The sequence below is a fragment of the Denticeps clupeoides genome, chromosome 2 (genome assembly GCF_900700375.1).
Source record: "Denticeps clupeoides chromosome 2, fDenClu1.1, whole genome shotgun sequence".
Classification (NCBI taxonomy): Eukaryota; Metazoa; Chordata; class Actinopteri; order Clupeiformes; family Denticipitidae; genus Denticeps; species Denticeps clupeoides.
The window spans coordinates 1,598,665-1,616,537 of NC_041708.1; the positions used below are offsets into that span (position 1 = coordinate 1,598,665).

Genomic DNA, 17,873 nt, shown 5'->3' on the forward strand with positions numbered 1-17,873 from the left:
CAAAAAGAAACAGAACTAATTTGACCATTTTTGCTGCTAGTTCCAGGTGCAGAACTGCAAATAGAACAATTAGAAGCTCTTATGACTTGACTACGTAAAGATTATTATTTAAAAAATATATTTCTGTGAAAATGAATAGATAAAATTAAAATTGAAAACAAGACGTTAACACATTTACACATTTAGCGCTCACTAAAGCTTTACAAAGCGCACGTCTTCTTCTTCTTAAAATACGCCAACCTATACCACACAACACGATTCATGCCAAAGCTTTTTATTTATGACTTATTTATTTTATGTTCTTATGAAATAATAATAATAACAAAAAATACATCAATAACACATGTATTAAACATTTATAAGGTATTTATTATGGATAAAAAAAAAATTGTGGGCATTATTGTCTTTGCTCAGTCCATGTAAAAACCATATTTCTGGATATTACTGTGACAGTCATGCTCGCCGTGTGTCGAAACGAGACACAGACACGTCACAATACATTTTCAGGTAGCACCCGAGGAGCAACATTAAAAAAATAGTTTGAAATGTCTCGTTGTTTTTGAGAAAATGTGGAAAGAAATCCATGCAAATCGAAGCATCTGGTGTGAGAAAATCCATGAGGACGCGGAGGGTGGGACGCTGAAAGGAAATTCATAGAGGTAAGGAGTGGGTGGACAAAGGAAGAATGATGAATGTAGCCCACCCCGGGTCCTTGGTGAAAAAAATCCCCAATCACATGACGTCAGCGCGGGACAGAAGCCAATCGGTGGCTTTGGACCTGCCCACCAGCCCTCGAAAGCTCCTCCTTCTCCCTTGGCTTCATATAGCTCTCCGCCAGCAAAAAAACACACACACACACACACACACACACACACACACACTCGAGCGCGGCGCTCCCGCCACCCAGACGGACGGGCAGGAATCCACACGGCGAGACGGAGCGCGGGAGGAGCAGGACCCACGAGAACGAGTGCGTCTTCACGCGAAGGTCCCAGCAGTCGGCAGCCTCAGGTTTCTCCCTTGTCCCCGCTTCTCCGCGTATCCGGCGCACTGATGTTCTCGCTCTCGCTCTCTCCCAGGCAAATGCTGACCCCTGACGGCGCCACCTCCACCAGGCAGAGACCCCAGCAGCTGAAGCAGGAGGACTGGAGGGACCTGACATGGGCTGCTCCCCGGGCCATCTCCCCAGCCAGGGCCCGGCCGAAGCGCCCCCGCCCGAGCACTTCTCCACGCTGGAGCGCCTGGCCCAGGCCACGGGGGGGACGGAGAAGTCCTGGTACCGCTGCGTCTTCCCCTTCGGCGTCATCTCCCTGGTGATCGGCATGGCCGGCACCGGAGTCACCTTCACCTTCAACACGCTGCCCCAGACCAAGGTGGTGTCCCTCCTGCTGCTGGCCGTGGGCCTGCTGCTCCTGCTGGTGGCGGTGGCCTGCTGGAGGGTCCACCGGACCAGGAGGAGAAAGAAGAAGAAGGAAGGGGGCTTCTTCACCTCTGAGCAGGGGACTCTGTGAAGGCTTCCAGGAGGAACATCTGGAGACTTTTTCTAGGCTGGAAGACAGAAGCATCTGGAACCGGCTTATCTGCTGTTTACGTCCTGGGCAGGGAGGAGTTTCAGCTGTTTTCCGTTCCCAGCCGTCCCAACGTCCAGAGGAGACAACGGTCCCGTTGGTCTCGGTTGTCGTTATTCCTCCCTCTTTTTCTCTCGCAGATTGTCAGTGACATGTCAGCCAAGTAGCATGAACGTGCGAGTGTGTGTGTTTCTCAGAGAACGTCACCGGCACACCAGACAAGGAGACCAGAAGGTCTTAGAAAGTCGTGTCGCTGATCTGGGAATCACAGTCTCTCTTTCCTTCTCCGCCGGGTTTCCAAGTTTAACTTTCTTGCTTTATTATCAGGCCCATTGGCACCTGAGAAGACCACAAAGCTGAAGATATCTCTGCCAGGCGGTCCAGAGGTAGCATATCTACGCCGCTTTTAGAATAAAAGCCCGGGGCGGATGTGAGTGGCGTGTGAGAGTTCCCCCGTTGTAGCTCCGTAGTGCGGGTTGCCGTTCGTGGTTTTTTTATACGTTCGTTCTCTGTGCGTTCCGAGGTTCCGGTGCCGTTTCCCAGGTGGTGTGTTGATGTGTCGTAGAAACGTCTGGATGTGAGACCTTTCCGCGTACCCGTTCTCTCATCTGCATATAGAAAACAGGTCTGATGATAACTAAATGCATTATTAAAATATTCAAACTATTCCAATAGGTGATTCAAATATCATTCCTATGAGCTGAAGAGTGTCTTCAACAGAGAAATGAACGAAATCCCAGTTTCATCTTCTCCCTGGAAGGGATGAGACGGGATGAGACAGGCTGAATGGACGAGAGCTGGACGAGAGCTGGAAACAGAGACTGGTCCACCGGACAGAAGCTACATAACAGTATTATCGATAGCGGAGGCCACACATTGTCGCTTGTATAGAAAAATGATATTGAAGTGATTGATATTTTTCCCTCCTAAACCCAAATTAGAACTGTCCTCTTTTTTTTTTTTTTGTCAGTTTCAGAGCCAGATGTGCCAGATGTATGTGTACATACTATATGCTTTTATCAGGTGAAGAGCCTACGACTGATGTCTATAGATATATTTCTACACATATTTTGTCTATGGAGAAAAAAAGAACAAGTAATTGTATTAAACATATGAATGCCTTGTGAATCCGGCACGTGTCCTCCTGTCCCGTTTTTCTGGGGAGGGGTGCGCTGCGAACGTGCATGTTCATTTTCGGATGGCCGTCATGTGCCTGCGCCCACTCACGCCAGCTGTGCGCCATATAGAAGGCCTTCCAAGCCTCTATGTGTATGTGTGTGTGTGTGTGTGTGTCAGGGTGGCACTAAAAATAGCTCCTGCATGTTGGCCGAATGAGTGGGTGCGAAGGAATGAAATAGAGACGAATATCTGGCAACACAAGCGCTTACCAGACACATTCCAGCCGCATTGTCATTATCCCTCACATTGCACAAACATTTACAGGTCACCTGACACGTCTGTCTGGACCAGAGGGCCACTGACCTTCATGGCTTCAAGACGTTTTTGAAAATACCGCAGCTACCCGACATCATCAAGGCCTCTCGTTTTCAGTCCGGCACCTAAACGCTCGCTTACCTGCAATTACGGCGCTGCGGCACCACATATTCCAAGACCAAGCAGAAGTCTGACCAGAAAACTGGCCGATGACCGATGGCCAGGCACACATTGCACATTTCTACACCGTTCGAACATAAGAAGAATTTCAGACCTTTACTCCATTCATCCACCCTTCCCATAAACACCAGCCGTCTCCACAGCTGAGTTAGAGAAGCCCCATCCCAGCAATGTGTGCCGGTTTCCACTTCCTGGGGGCTGACACCCACATGGGAGCCCAGGAGAACAGCGGAGGAACCAGGAACCCAAGGGTGCTGGTCCCGAGCAAGCCAACAGTCAGTTCCTGGTCTCACCACAGGGACCCTGCGTTGATTAATGGCTTTTACGCAGCCAAGAGCTCGTCTGCGATGAGGTGTCACCGAGCTCCTTGGCGTTCGCAGCTGCGAACTGTTTGAAGCCCGTCTGCCGGAAGAAGATACCTACAGTGGCTCCTTCAGCCTGATTCATTAAAGCACGAGATGCCAAGACCCAGCGGGGCTGTTAGGGGAGAATAATTACGGACTTGAGAAGCCCAGTCACATTTCACGCAAGCTATGTTCTCTCTGGGTTTCTCCATCCAGAAACTTGTAGAAAGTATTGATCAAATAAAAACGAATACAGCGGGCCAAGTTGTCCCATTCAAAAAGAGGAGAGAGGCCTGTGATTTTCATCCAAGGTACACGTCAACTGAGAGAGGAAATCACACTGAACGATTTTTTAAAAAATGTGTTTCTTCATGTTGCAGAAAATGCTTATTTAGCACCTACAAGCACAGACCTGTTAATTCTTCTTTAAAACGCTCCTCTGTCCTTCACTCATTACCTGTATAAAAGGCGCCTGTCCACAGAGGAGGACCTGGAGGATGCTGCGATCAGGGAAGCGCTTCCGCTCCCTGAAGTCCAGCACAGAGAGGACGAGGACGAGCTTCTTCCCGCAGGTTATACGAGCTCTCAACATCAACACTACATAGAACTCCAATACACTCCAGCACTTTCAACCACTTCTGGACTCAGTCCCCCCAGAAATCCTTCCACCAACTTTTAACTCCTTTTTCTCCTGCACAAAATTTTATTTATTTATTTGTTTATTTATTTTTACTTTATACTTTGACTTCACCAATTTGCACACCTTCACCCTACCTGTTAGACATATTTTATGTTAAAGAGTAATATTTGGTTATGTTTGCAATATTTGCATATTGGTTCATTGTATACTTGCAATATTTGCAATACTGTGGTCTGTAGCAATTTGAATTTGAATTTGATGTCATGTGGTCAGATGGGACCAGAATAGAACATCCCAAGCAGACCAAACCCACTGTGAAGCCTGGGGGTGGAAACATTACGCTTTGGGGGACAGGACGACTGATCCGTATTGAGGAAAGGATGATTGTGGCCATCAGTGACAGCATTGAAGATGAAACATGGCTGCATATTCCAGCGTGACATTGATCCCAAACAAAAGCATTAGGAGGTCCTGGAGCGGCGAGCCGGTCTCCAGACCTCGATCCGGCGGAGGACCTGAGCCCAGCGACACCCCCAAAACATCACAGATCTTGAGAAGCTCTGCATGGAAGAATGGGCCAAAATACCAAACCCGGAGAAGACCTACAGGAAACGTTGGACCTCCGTCATCGCCAACCGATGTGCAAATAAATTCTTTAAAAATCAAACAGTGTGATTTCCTGGATTGTTTTTTCTCCTATGATGTAATGTACAAACATCTATCATATTTTTAAGTGGTACAACTTGCACTTTTTTGCCACCAGCAATGCTATTGCTTTTATTATTAAAGACTTTTTTTCTATTTATTTCAGATCAGAATTAAAGCTTTTCTAAAAAAGGTATTTTGTGCTGTTTTTCTTTTTTTACCTCGAGAGCCCCCAGGTCGTGGGTAGCGGGGCGGGGCTGCTGGACAGAGCCTGAGCTGAAACCCCGTTCATTCACGCTCCCCCGGCGTGTTGTGATTAATATTCTCCTCACGGACGACTATTTCCGGAGCTCTTCCTTTCCTTTCTTCCCCGACGACGTCACGTCTCTCTCTGGCGCTCTGTCTCCTGCAGGTGGTTGCAGGGAATAATTCAAAAGGCATTTACAGCGGCCTTCAAGGGTCCTCGAGGTCTGAATGGAGGGTAAAGCGGAACATCTGCTTCTTTCTCCTTAAGACGAGATCCCAGACAAACTAAATTAATAAGCAAATCGCTCTCTGGCCCCGCGAGAGTTTCCACCGGAACGTTCTGCAAGTACCGACTTCGCTTCATCAACAACCTGGGCTTTGTACGTTTGCATGGGGTCCTAATTGCAAATTTTTACAAAGGCTCCTGATGCCACATTCCCTTCTTTCTGCTGGTGCCAACGGGAGGGCATTCAGTCCAATAAAAATTCTCAATAATTCCACATCTGCAACTGACTGCGAATCCAAGAAGTACCATGTACTTCTTGGATTGGATACTGGAATATGCAGCCAGTACTCACTGTGGTGGGATTTGTATCATGTTGTATCGTCACAGATTGCAGCACGTCACAGGTCCCCTTTTATTGGCTACCGAGTGCGGCCCACCTCACCCACCCACATCATTCAAAATGATGACGATGTTCTGATGACCACAGCTCAATCGGAAAGCACTGCATGGCTCAAACTGCTGAAATGCAATGTGTGGCTGCAGCCCATAAAGCCATGCACACACACACACACACACACACACACACACACACACACAGGTTATAATCCTGCAGACAGCGTGCAAACTCTTTAAGACCGAGAATGCAATAAACATCACATGCGACTACATAAATGCAATAAAAAATATACATACACAGTACAGGCCAAAAGTTTGGACACATCTTCTCATTCAACATGTTTTCTTTATCTTCATGACCATTTACGTTTGTAGATTCTCACTGAAGGCATCAAAACTATGAATGAACACATGTGGAGTTATGGACTTAACAAAAAGTGGAGACCTGACCTCCACAGTCACCGGACCTGAACCCAATCCAGATGTTTGGGGTGAGCTGGACCCCAACAAGTGCTAAACACCTCTGGGAACTCCTTCAAGACTGTTGGAGAAGCATTTCAGGTGACGACCTCTTGATCAGAGCAAAGAAACTAGAATATAAAACATGTTCTCACTTATTTCACCTTTTTTGTTAAGTACAGAACTCCACATGTGTTCATTCATAGTTTTGATGCCTTCAGTGAGAATCTACCAACGAAAATGGTCATGAAGATAAAGAAAACACCTTGAATGAGAAGGTGTCCAAACTTTTGGCCTGTGCTGTGTGTGTGTGTGTGTGTGTGTGTGTGTGTGTATGCATATATATAATATGTATTATTTGCCCTGGAATTAAAATGTCCTTCTCGTTGGATGCCATTGTGGGATGTGACTAATGAATCTGGGCCTGACGTTATAACCGTGCTAAACATAACCGTGCTAATCATGCACCGGATCTTTTTTTTTTTTTTTATTTATGAAATCTCGACAGCCATTATGGTCCATCAATGTCATCAAGAAGAGAGCCGGACGTGAAGTGTGGCTGAAATTCAGATTTGACCCGTTTCTGTGACGCTTTTGTTCCAAAGTCACTTTAGATAAAAGCTTCTTCACCATGAATAACGTGTGTGTGTGTGTGTGTGTGTGTGTGTGTGTGTGTGTCGTGCAGCTGCATCTTTCTAATCATCTGGTGCCAGGCCTGCTGTAAAATAGATCGGACAGTTCAATTACACAGCAGCGCCGTCGCCTCCTCACTCCACAGGGAGCCTCGTCCAGGAAGGACGTCCAATCCTGATTTCAGGTCACAGATGGAGATCCCACACAGTCACACACACACAAAGGTTCACAAAGCAGAGACTGTGACGTAATGCCAGCGTGTTCTGGACCCCCACAGCCTTTAATATTTACTTTATTTCAGCGCCTATCCATGTCCAATAAACCACACAGAACGTCCTCTTCTGCCGGGTCTCCTTTTGACCAGAGACCGGGGTCTCGGCGGAGGTCCTGACACGTTTCAAGGAAACGTGGGCACGTAGACAGGGCGGGCCCCGGTGCACCGTCACGTTGAAGGATCGGAGGGAGGAGGTCCACACCTACGCCGTCACCTCCCGACCCCTTCATGCTTCTCCCATGATGCCAGCTGGCTTACTCAAGCACGAGAGACTCCTTTTTTTTTTTTTCTTGAAATTATTAAAAAGCGGGTACATCGGGAAAATATTAATTTCTTAATTTTAATTTCTCAGCAACTGGCACAACTGTTATATTAGCATTAGCATCTGGCATTGTGATTGGCTGAGAGTCTTTGAGAATTAAAAGCGCAGAAAACAGGTTACAATTTTTCTTGGTCCCAAATCAATTTAAAACAAAAAACTGCTTTCTAACGATTTAAACCAAAAAAATGTACCAGGACATTCCAGGATGCGTTCCAACACATCAAATCCGATTATAAAAAATGTTTAAAATGATGTAGAATAATGATTCATTTGACAGGGTTTTACATTCTTTTAAAAAAAGATTACCACTATCTCATAGCCTGTATTCATATGTACAGCAAAAGTAAAGAGAAGAAAGATGCTGATATGGTCATATTGACATCATACAGGCAATACTGCACGATCAATCACATCTCTCACGGCCCCCCATTAGAGGGCGAGATCTATAACTGGGCCTGGTCAGTAGGTTCCTTGTCATAGCTCTTCATATGAATAATATGAATAATATTGCCGTATTGCAGGATATTGTAAGGTAAGAATTATCGTCAGGGGTATTTGAAAAGTTAAATGAAAAGTAAATACTCCTTATCTACAACTGGAACAACTGAAACTGTTTATGTCCCTGTTGTTCAAATCCCAGAAAATTAGTTGATTTCCGGATTTGTTTTAATATCATTTGTTATAATATACAAGTGATATTTGTGTATTTCATAGATCTGTTCATCATGAGCAACTGGTGCTGAGTGACATCAAAAACACTGGACCCAATTTTGTTAGAATGCAGCAGATTCCCGAGCCACTCGGAAAACAAGCTGGACCTCGCGGACTGAACAACACGCTCACCCATGTGTCCCCAAACTGTCCCGATGGGCAGCAGCAGCAGCTCCAACAGCGTTATGTCGACCATGACGTCCCACAGGGATGCGTGCTGAGTCCACTGTTCCACTGCTCCCCGGGCGCCTGTCATAGCTGCCCACTGCTCACCAAGGGTGATGGTTAAATACAGAGGACACATTTCACCGTGTCACCGTGTGCTGTGCTGCAGTGTCTCACAATGAAAATCGCTTGGCCTTAAATGATTTTCTGTCTTTTGTACAACACAGCTTTCTATCCACAAAATGGTGGACGCTGATGTCACTCGGGTGCACAAAATGGTTCGTTGCTTTTGATTTCTGTGAGCAAAATAACATGACGACCATTTTTGTGGCACATGCTCACACTTGGTACCCCATAGATGTCATGTAGCACCTTTTGCTCCAGGAGAACATTCTTTCGTCTCCATTGAGTTCTGTAAATAAGGCTTTGCTCGACTTGATATATCTATTTTTTTTAATATTGAATATGATTGCCTTCAGTTATGTATTAAGCAGACACTCTTATTAAACATGCCCAGGTTTTTTTTTGTCCCGTAATCACCATAATTAAAAGAGAGAGCCTTATGCTGAATAGCATAACACACACACACACACACACACACAATGTCTATCATGACAGAACAACCAAGGCTGTTTTTCCCAAGTGTGGTGCCTTGCATATGAATGAGCCAAAAACCAGTCATTTAGCGAGTTTAGGTTAATTTTCTCAACACATCCACAGTGTATACCTGTCACAGGCGCTCTGACCCAGGTCGGCCTGTGCCTCTGTACCCCGTGACCTCCTCCAGATGAAAAATCTGACCTGGGTCACCCAGCTCTCTCACCTCCGCCCGGCTCCTCTCGCCACATAACTAATTTGCTCGGGTCATTTCGGCTTCGCCAGACCGCCTACGCGCTGGTTCTTTTCCTCTCCAGCTCCTGATGAGGGTCATTTATAGGACAACATATCAAATACGTTGTATATATATATATATGTGTGTGTGTGTGTGTATATATATATAAATATATATAGTTTTTTTATATTAACGCTATAGCCTTACACACATTTGCACACGGCCATAACGTTAATGGCAGACCATGATTACATTTAAAATGATATGAGGCCATAAAATGCTGCTTTCCAGCGAAGCTGCTGCTGCTGCTGCAGAAAAACACATTTTCACCTCTTCCTGTGGCACGTCCGTCACAAGAAGAAGAGCAAAACCGCGGTCCAGAGCACCACGTCCTACAAATGGAAACTGCTATGAAATGATTGTGTTCCTGCGCTTTGTACAAATCCAGGTCAACACTTTCACCGGGCAAAAGTGCTCTTATTCCACTGTAGAGAGGACAACCTGTCCCGCTTTTGCAGTTTGCGTTTGTTTTTAGTACTACATACAGTACATGCTCTGCCAATATCGGTTTGCTGTGAAATAATGCCTCGATTTACATCTCGCTGGTTTCTGTCCTTCCAATAGAACGACTGTGTAAAGCTTTGTGGGTAAGAAAAGGGTTCAATATTTCACAATGGACATTATGAAGTCCCCTTCAGCAAGTGAAAGTGAAAGTGAAAGTGAAGTGATTGTCACATGTGATACACAGCAGCACAGCACACGGTGCACACAGTGAAATTTGTCCTCTGCATTTAACCCATCACCCTGAGTGAGCAGTGGGCACCATGACAGGCGCCCGGGGAGCAGTGTGTGGGGACGGTGCTTTGCTCAGTGGCACCTTGGCGGATCAGAATTCAAAGCGGCAACCTTCTGATTACGGGGCCGCTTCCTTAACCACTAGGCCACCACTGCCCTGGTATAAATTATATTACCCTAATACGCAGGGGACCCGAGATTACCGGTGGAATCGAGTGACAGCAAGGTACTGTCCCCACACTGCTCACTACTGTCACTTACTACTTTGTCACTTACTGTGACAAAGTGGACTAGATGCCATCCCTTGATCTGGAAAGCACAGGAGATGGCATTGGAGAAGGTTGCACACTGAATGTCACCTGTGACGTTGACAGCTTGGGGACTGCAACATAGACAAGTGATCAGGGCCTTCAGTTCTCAGCTGAGGTCACTGAGAAAGCCACTCCCGCAAATCCTGCTAGTGGCATGGTCCAAGTCCCCCCGAGGGGAGGACCCTGTGATTAAAGCTTCAATGACGTCCCCCAGGAGACCGTATTTCGAAGACGGTGCTAATCGAGGGGCTTGTTTGCTGGTGCAAGTCCAAAGGTCTTCTCAGGGTTGACATAGATAAATATCTAAAACATGTGAGAGCTGTCAATCATAGGGCTCCTCCCAACTGTTTATTAAAAAACGCCATCAAAGATCATCTTCTGGGTTACAGAATTTTCAGATGAGTGTTGAAGACAGTTCTTCTCCATTCCTTCATATGAAGGAATGATGAAGGAATACGGCTCGTTCCTTCCAGCGCGGACGCAGGAGACGTCTGGAGGTCTCACTCCTGCTTCGATCTGCTCCGTCTCCTGGCCTCGCCGGCCCCGTGACACCTCCGTCCCATTATTTATCCCCGAGTCCCCGACTCCATGTGACAGCGCCTGACTCGCTCAGCCAGGTCCACCAGGTGTCAGAAGGAGCTCCTGTAAATCAGCCTTGAAGGCGTAAGTGTTTCGAAAGCCTGGCTTTTTTTTTGTTTTTCGTCACTCGATTCCACCGGTAATCTCGGGTAATATAATTTATTCCCCTCAATGGCTACATAAAGGCCCCAACGTTCCAACAGATGACAGAAACAGAATCACGTAAATCCGTCCTGTCGAAATAAAATCGTTTACACTGATTACACCCAGGCGTCGTTCAGCTGAAGGTTCTCCAGGCACCTTCTATAGGAACCGAACGAGAACTGCTGGTGTCTTCCTCCTGTAAGTCGCTTTGGATAAAAGCGTCTGCAAAATAAAGTCAAGTAAAGTAAATGTAAAGGTGGTACGTATAACAGGCCAGAGATCTTGAAGAAAAGTAAATGAAGGTTGTTTCAGAGAGAAGTAAGTTATGATGTCATGAAGGCTCACGTGTAGCCAGTGTCGTATAAGGAAGCACCACTAGGTAGAGATGCCCGATTTCGAACACTCTTTGAATACATGGACTGTGTAATTTATGCTGCCCCCTAGTGGTCTCCAACAGTTACTATTCTAAACTAGACCAACCAAATGAAAGTGCACATACATGATTAAGCATAGATATAAATGACCACTTTATTTACGTTTACAGCATTTACTAGATGCCCTTATCCAGAGCGATTTACAGTCAGTAGGTACAGGGACAGTCCCCCCCTGGAGACACTCAGGGTTAAGTGTCCTGCTCAGGGACATGATGGTTGTAAGTGGGGTTTGAACCTGGGTCTTCTAGTTCGTAGGCGAGTGTGTTAACCACCTTTATCAATGTTTTATGGCTGCATTTGAAAATGGAAGTTTCTGGAATTTAATTCTATACATACTTTAAGAAGACAAATGTTCCCTGCTGCAATGACAACTCTGTTTATTCGACTCTTTTGCAGAGCCACAGTTGTTTCGTATTGTTACGGCGAACTCTGAATCACAAGATAGCACCATTCAATGGATCCTGATAATTACCCGCTGCTTGAAAAAAGTCAGAGGGACGTGGGAACTTTTTATAGCCACCGTATTGATCTCTCTGTGACTCATGGAAGCAGTAATGAGAGTCTAAATGGCAGCGAGTAATGTTTCTGAAAAAATTAAAATACTAGCACTGTTTCATGTGTGTTCTACATGAGAGAGCATCCTTTGTGGGCGAGCGAGTGCGCAATCTTGGCGTGGGTTTCTTCATGGCAAAGGTCAAAGGTCGTCTCATCCCAACTCAGAGAGAGAAACGCCAAGAAGACAGGGACAAGGGATGCGTGTGGGAGTTCAAGTGGGCTTTCTATCTACCAGCCCGGCACAGAGAGGAGATCTATTACCGCCAGCGGCGCAGGCATGCGGTCAAGTGTTCGTGGGAAACGCTGCTGTGTGTTGTCACAATGATTGCTGTGCTCAGATTTATCCACATTCCAGCGACACTTAACACCTCAGTTGCAGATTACAAGTCCATATTAATTTACAGCATTTATCAGACGCCCTTATCCAGAGCGACGTACAACCAGTAGTTACAGGGACAGTCCCCCTGGAGACACTCAGGGTTAAGTGTCCTGCTCAGGGACACGATGGTAGTAAGGGAGATTCGAACCTGGGTCTTCTGGTTCATAGTTGAGTGTGTTACCCACTAGGCTACTACCACCCCTGTATACCTTACTTATCTTTTCTTTGGGTCAATCAAGAACAGATTATTCTATAATATTATGCATGCTGTCACATTTAAGCAAAAATCTGCCTTATAATTATGCATGCATGACGTCAGCCTATTCAAAATTGAATAGGAAGACTTATAGCGATTAATCACAACTAATCGCTAATCTATTCCGTGCTAAATGTGTAATCATTTCTGCCCTTGATTGACATGGCAAACAGGATATTTCACATTAGTCATTATTACACACTGCAGATCATTTCTCTACCTACCACGAACCTAGCAAGGTTATTTAACACGGCAGACGCGTATCGCAGCTGACTTTAGTCAAATCACAACAATCACTTGCTGTTTCACACCGCGGCACATAAAATGAAAAATAATCCATATCCGAGCACGCTGGTGACGGGACTGTCACTTCCATTTAGCTCGGTACCTTAAGAAGCATAAATCATTCGCCGGGTAAACACCAAGAGCATTATCGATCAGGCGCATACTGTCGAGTCGGTGAAATATCATACGTTTACGGGGGGAAATTGGAATCTTGAGCCTTGATTCGTTTTAGCAACCGTTCCTGCACAAATCCACAATCTTCATAAACTATGCTTTATCAATATGGGTTTGCATTTTTAATAAAGAAATACTTACAAGTGTCCAAACCAGTCACATTTAAACAGGTAGAAAAGGAAACAGAATTCACTATGAATCCGACTTCTCTATTCGCTTCACCACAGAGCCCTTTAAACAGTGGTTGGAACATGGGACCACGCCTGGAACATGGGACCATGCCTGGAACATGGGACCATGCCTGGAACATGGGACCATGCCTAGAACATGGGACCATGCCTGGAACATGGAACCATGCCTGGAACATGGAACCATGCCTGGAACATGGGACCACGCCTGGAACATGGGACCATGCCTGGAACATGGGATCACACCTGGAACATGGAACCATGCCTGGAACATGGGACCATGCCTGGAACATAGGACCGTGCCTGGAACATGGGACCATGCCTGGAACATGGGATCATGCCTGGAACATGGGACCATGCCTGGAACATGGGACCATGCCTAGAACATGGGACCATGCCTGGAACATGGAACCATGCCTGGAACATGGAACCATGCCTGGAACATGGGACCACGCCTGGAACATGGGACCATGCCTGGAACATGGGACCATGCCTAGAACATGGGACCACGCCTGGAACATGGAACCATGCCTGGAACATGGGACCATACCTGGAACATGGAACCATGCCTGGAACATGGAACCATGCCTGGAACATGGAACCATGCCTGGAACATGGGCCCATGCCTGGAACAGTCCACGCTGGGCTGAAAATCCGCCACCATGGCGAAACTCCCATGGTATTTTTAACCCAGAAACCAAGGCGACGGGTGCCATACGATTCTCGAGTCTGGGAATTATAATTGCTGTTGTGACAGTGTGTCTTCAGATGGCTTCTCCCGCTGTTCCGCCGGTGTGCCACAGGTGGAAGTGCTCTGGCCAATCCAGAACACAGACTGTGATGCCACAAGCGGGGTGTCTACAATCAAGCACATACACGAGGAAGCGCTATATATCTCACATTTATCCAGAGCGCCTTACATTCAGCAGTGACAGGGACAGACCCCTGGACACACTCAGGGACACGAGGGTACTGTGTTGTTATTGAGTGTCTCATTTTAATAAAGCTCTTACTGAGGAACACAATAAAACCTGAGACCTGGCTACAGTAATATAGCTATCTAGTATTATATTGTTGCTAAGCAACATAATGCGGTGGGAGATACAGGAATATCAATGTTCCTGTCTTTTATCCCATCACAATGTGAAAACATTCTAACAAGCGTCGACCGAATCTTTTTTTTGTTGTTGTTTGACTGCTGTGTTCGCATTAGCTCATGAGGTAAAAAGGGAATCTTACCTAGCAATGATACATGCAAAATTAACAATTAAGATATATTACAATATTTTACATACAGTACAGGCCAAAAGTTTGTACATCTTCTTATTCAACGTGTTTTCTTTATCTTCATGACCATTTACGTTGGTAGATTCTCACTGAAGGCATCAAAACTATGAATGAACACATGTGGAGTTCTGTACTTAACAAAAAGTGGAGACCTGACCTCCACAGTCACCGGACCTGAACCCAATCCAGATGGTTTGGGGTGAGCTGGACCAACAAGTGCTAAACACCTCTGGGAACTCCTTCAAGACTGTTGGAGAAGCATTTCAGGTGACGACCTCTTGAAGCTCATCGAGAGAATGCCAAGAGTGTGCAAAGCAGTAACCAGAGCAAAGAAACTAGAATATAAAACATGTTTTCACTTATTTCACCTTTTTTTGTTAAGTACAGAACTCCACATGTGTTCATTCATAGTTTTGATGCCTTCAGTGAGAATCTACCAACGTAAATGGTCATGAAGATAAAGAAAACACGTTGAATAAGAAGGTGTCCAGACTTTTGGCCTGTACTGTATATTACAATCAGCTGATTTAACAAGAGTTCTAAGATATATATTTACATTAAAAAAAATATTTAACTTCAGTGGCACATAATATTGTTTGACTTTCGAATCCGACACTGAGGCAGCGAGGTCATTCTTTTCCCTTCAGGAGTCTTTTGGGCTGTGTGAATGACTGTAGACATGATCCGTCTTGATGTTCCTCTTCATATGCAGTTGTCTATCTGGCCTAATAAAGCTCCTGATTTCTGGACTCTTTATTCTCGCATGTGCGGGAAATTTATGGTTTATTAGCACGAAGCGCCGGCACCTCCTGCATTCTTACAATCTAATAAGCAGAACAAGCCGTTCACTTTTGCTCTATAATGTCACATACATGGTTGGCCAAGGAGATATTATGAGTATAACAACCATATGAATTGCAAACCAGACTCACGCTATAAAAAAAAATCCGTTACTGATGAATTAACATTCAAACTGTCACTAGTTAAAGACGTTCTTGGAAAGGATTGTTTTCCGTAATCCGAGACACGAGGCGCTCCACCGCACAGACAGCAGGAAGTAATAAGAATGAAAGGCTCTTAAGTGGATCACGGCGGCCGCCGATTTACTTCAATCTCGCCACGGTTCCCCTGCAGAAATTCTGCCTGTGAGTCACTCACGAGGACGTTCTCCGCCTGGAACGTCTGGAACCACTGGCCCGCGGCGCCTGTGACATTCCGTCTTCCTCCTCAGTGATAAAGCGTTCCTCCTCGAGCTAACCTGTCCCGGGGCCCCGGGGGACTCGCCGCAGCGTTGGCGAGTCCCCTGATTATGGACGAATCCTGCGTGCTTATCGGCAGGCGTGGAGCAGGCGTGGACCGCATCATGATAAAAGTTTCCTGGCTGCTACGGCAGTCTTTTCAAAATGTTAGCACCACATATTCATGCCTATTCTCTGTAAACGTAGCTCATCCGGACCAACGGGGATCACCGAACCTTCGTTCCAGACTCCCAGTGGGCTGAGAAGCAGCTTTTAAACGGAATAAAACAGTGGACGCTTTGTCATTCTGTTTCATTTGACCCCCCAGTTTAACCCGGCGTGAAGTCGGGGGAACTGTGTCAGGCTCTTCTCAGAAAATGACCGGTGACAGATGGCGGGAGCGTGTTCAGCATGAACCTTCAGGACTGTGGTCCAACTGGTGGAGAGAAGACATAAATATTCAACTTTCATGTGTGACATTTCATAGTCAGGTAAAAAAATTTGTATTAAACCTGTAATTGAGCAGGAAAAAACGTTGACTGGTGGTGTATGCAGGTCCAGTAGGTCCAATTTGAACCATTTCCATATATGGCATTTCCTGTGATGCCGGCCAACCCCCATCTCACCTGCAAGGCCAGAGCAGGGCTGGGCGAACGCGTCTGGTGGCTTTTTCTCTCTTCCTTTTGACCGAATCCACCTCTTGCCGCCTGGCGGACGAAGCGCCGGGAAGCCACGTGCAATAATTGGCTCTTTGAATGATCGGCGTGCTGCTCCTCAATTATCCTTCTCCAGCTCTTTGTGCAGCGGCCTCTTGCAGAGCTCGGCGGCGAACAATGACGGCACAGAGTCACTATTGTTGCTCTAATTATGGCGAAATGTCGACTGTTTAATTGCTTTTACTCGCCGACGAATTATGATGGTCGATGCAGATGTGCCGGTCGCGCTCCACCGCTTCTGTACGGTGTGCAAACAGGCCGTCCACGGGTTACGAAGCGCGAACACTGTCCACCATAGCTGCAGGTCTGGCATTTATCAGCGTTTACCAGTAGTACAATCAGTAGTTACAGGGACAGTCCCCCCCTGGAGACACTCAGGGTTAAGTGTCCTGCTCAGGGACACAATGGTAGTAAGTGGGGTTTGAACCTGGGTCTTCTGGTTCATAGGCGAGTGTTCACTAGGCCACTAACACCCTACTTTCAGTACCCCACCACCCTTACTATCAGTAGTTACAGGGACAGTCCCCCCCTGGAGACACTCAGGGTTAAGTGTCCTGCTCAGGGACACGGTGGTAGTAAGTGGGGTTTGAACCCGGGTCTTCTGGTTCATAGGCGAGTGTTCACTAGGCCACTAACACCCTACGTCTGGCGGTGAAGACCTGTCTGGAAGTCTGAACGTTCCGATATCTCTCTCCCGGCGCCAGATTCCGCGCCGGGAGCGCTTCTGCGAGGCGAAATGAAATCAGAGGATCGTTGTTTGAAGAGCAATATGATGACGGCGTGTTTGTGCCGCCATAATTCTGCCATCGCAGCCTCCACGGTAACAATTCCGCAGCCTGAGGTCCTGCTTCACCGAACGCGATGGCCGCGGGGCCGCGGCGTGAGCAAATTGAATACGTTTCACTCGTTTTTCTCTCCTCGCCAAGTCCCAGTAATTGATTCGCGGCCTCGGTCTTCTCAGAATTCATCAAACATCCCGCAGTCGGCGCCAACGCCGGTGGGTGCGGCAATCTGGAGCGAACAGACGAGCCGATCAGCACTGAATCATTCATCAGCAGATCAGCGGTGATCGGTATTTACGGCCGGTTACGGCTGCGTTAATGAGACGGACGAGCGTATGATTCGTCTTCCTTCCTGTGCCCGTCGCTCTTCAGCATGCCACCATTTTTCACCGAAGAGAAAATCCGAAGGCAGGAAACATACCGCTGTACAGACAGCGGTCATATTTATTGAACAATCCTGTCGTTTTGCACGCATGTCTGGTCTTTAATGGTTTAAATTGTACTCGCCATCGACATTTCATCATGGGAATCACTGCAAGTCCCTCCCCGTATGTAGATGCGACGTAAAATGCACAAGTACAGTGAGGGAAAAGGTATTCGGTGGCCACCGATTGAAGTTGTCCCACTTGAAAAGACGAGAGAGGTCTGAAAATGTCATCTTCCGGGTTTGGTATT

The 17,873-nt window shown here is 46.5% G+C and overlaps 1 protein-coding gene across 2 annotated transcripts; it reads left to right on the top strand.

The window, feature by feature from the left end:
• The first annotated feature begins 856 nt into the window (after positions 1 to 856).
• Positions 857 to 2,700, top strand: LOC114784491 (transmembrane protein 100-like). Of its 2 annotated transcripts, none has more exons than XM_028969931.1 (2): positions 857 to 988; positions 1,080 to 2,700. In XM_028969931.1, exon 2 carries the CDS (start codon positions 1,161 to 1,163, stop codon positions 1,509 to 1,511), a length of 351 nt encoding a protein of 116 aa, XP_028825764.1. In that variant the 5' UTR covers positions 857 to 988; positions 1,080 to 1,160; the 3' UTR covers positions 1,512 to 2,700. The 2 variants fall into 2 exon arrangements, with proteins under 2 accessions (XP_028825764.1, XP_028825765.1); XM_028969932.1 differs by having other exon boundaries at positions 861 to 970.
• Positions 2,701 to 17,873: the final 15,173 nt, after the last annotated feature.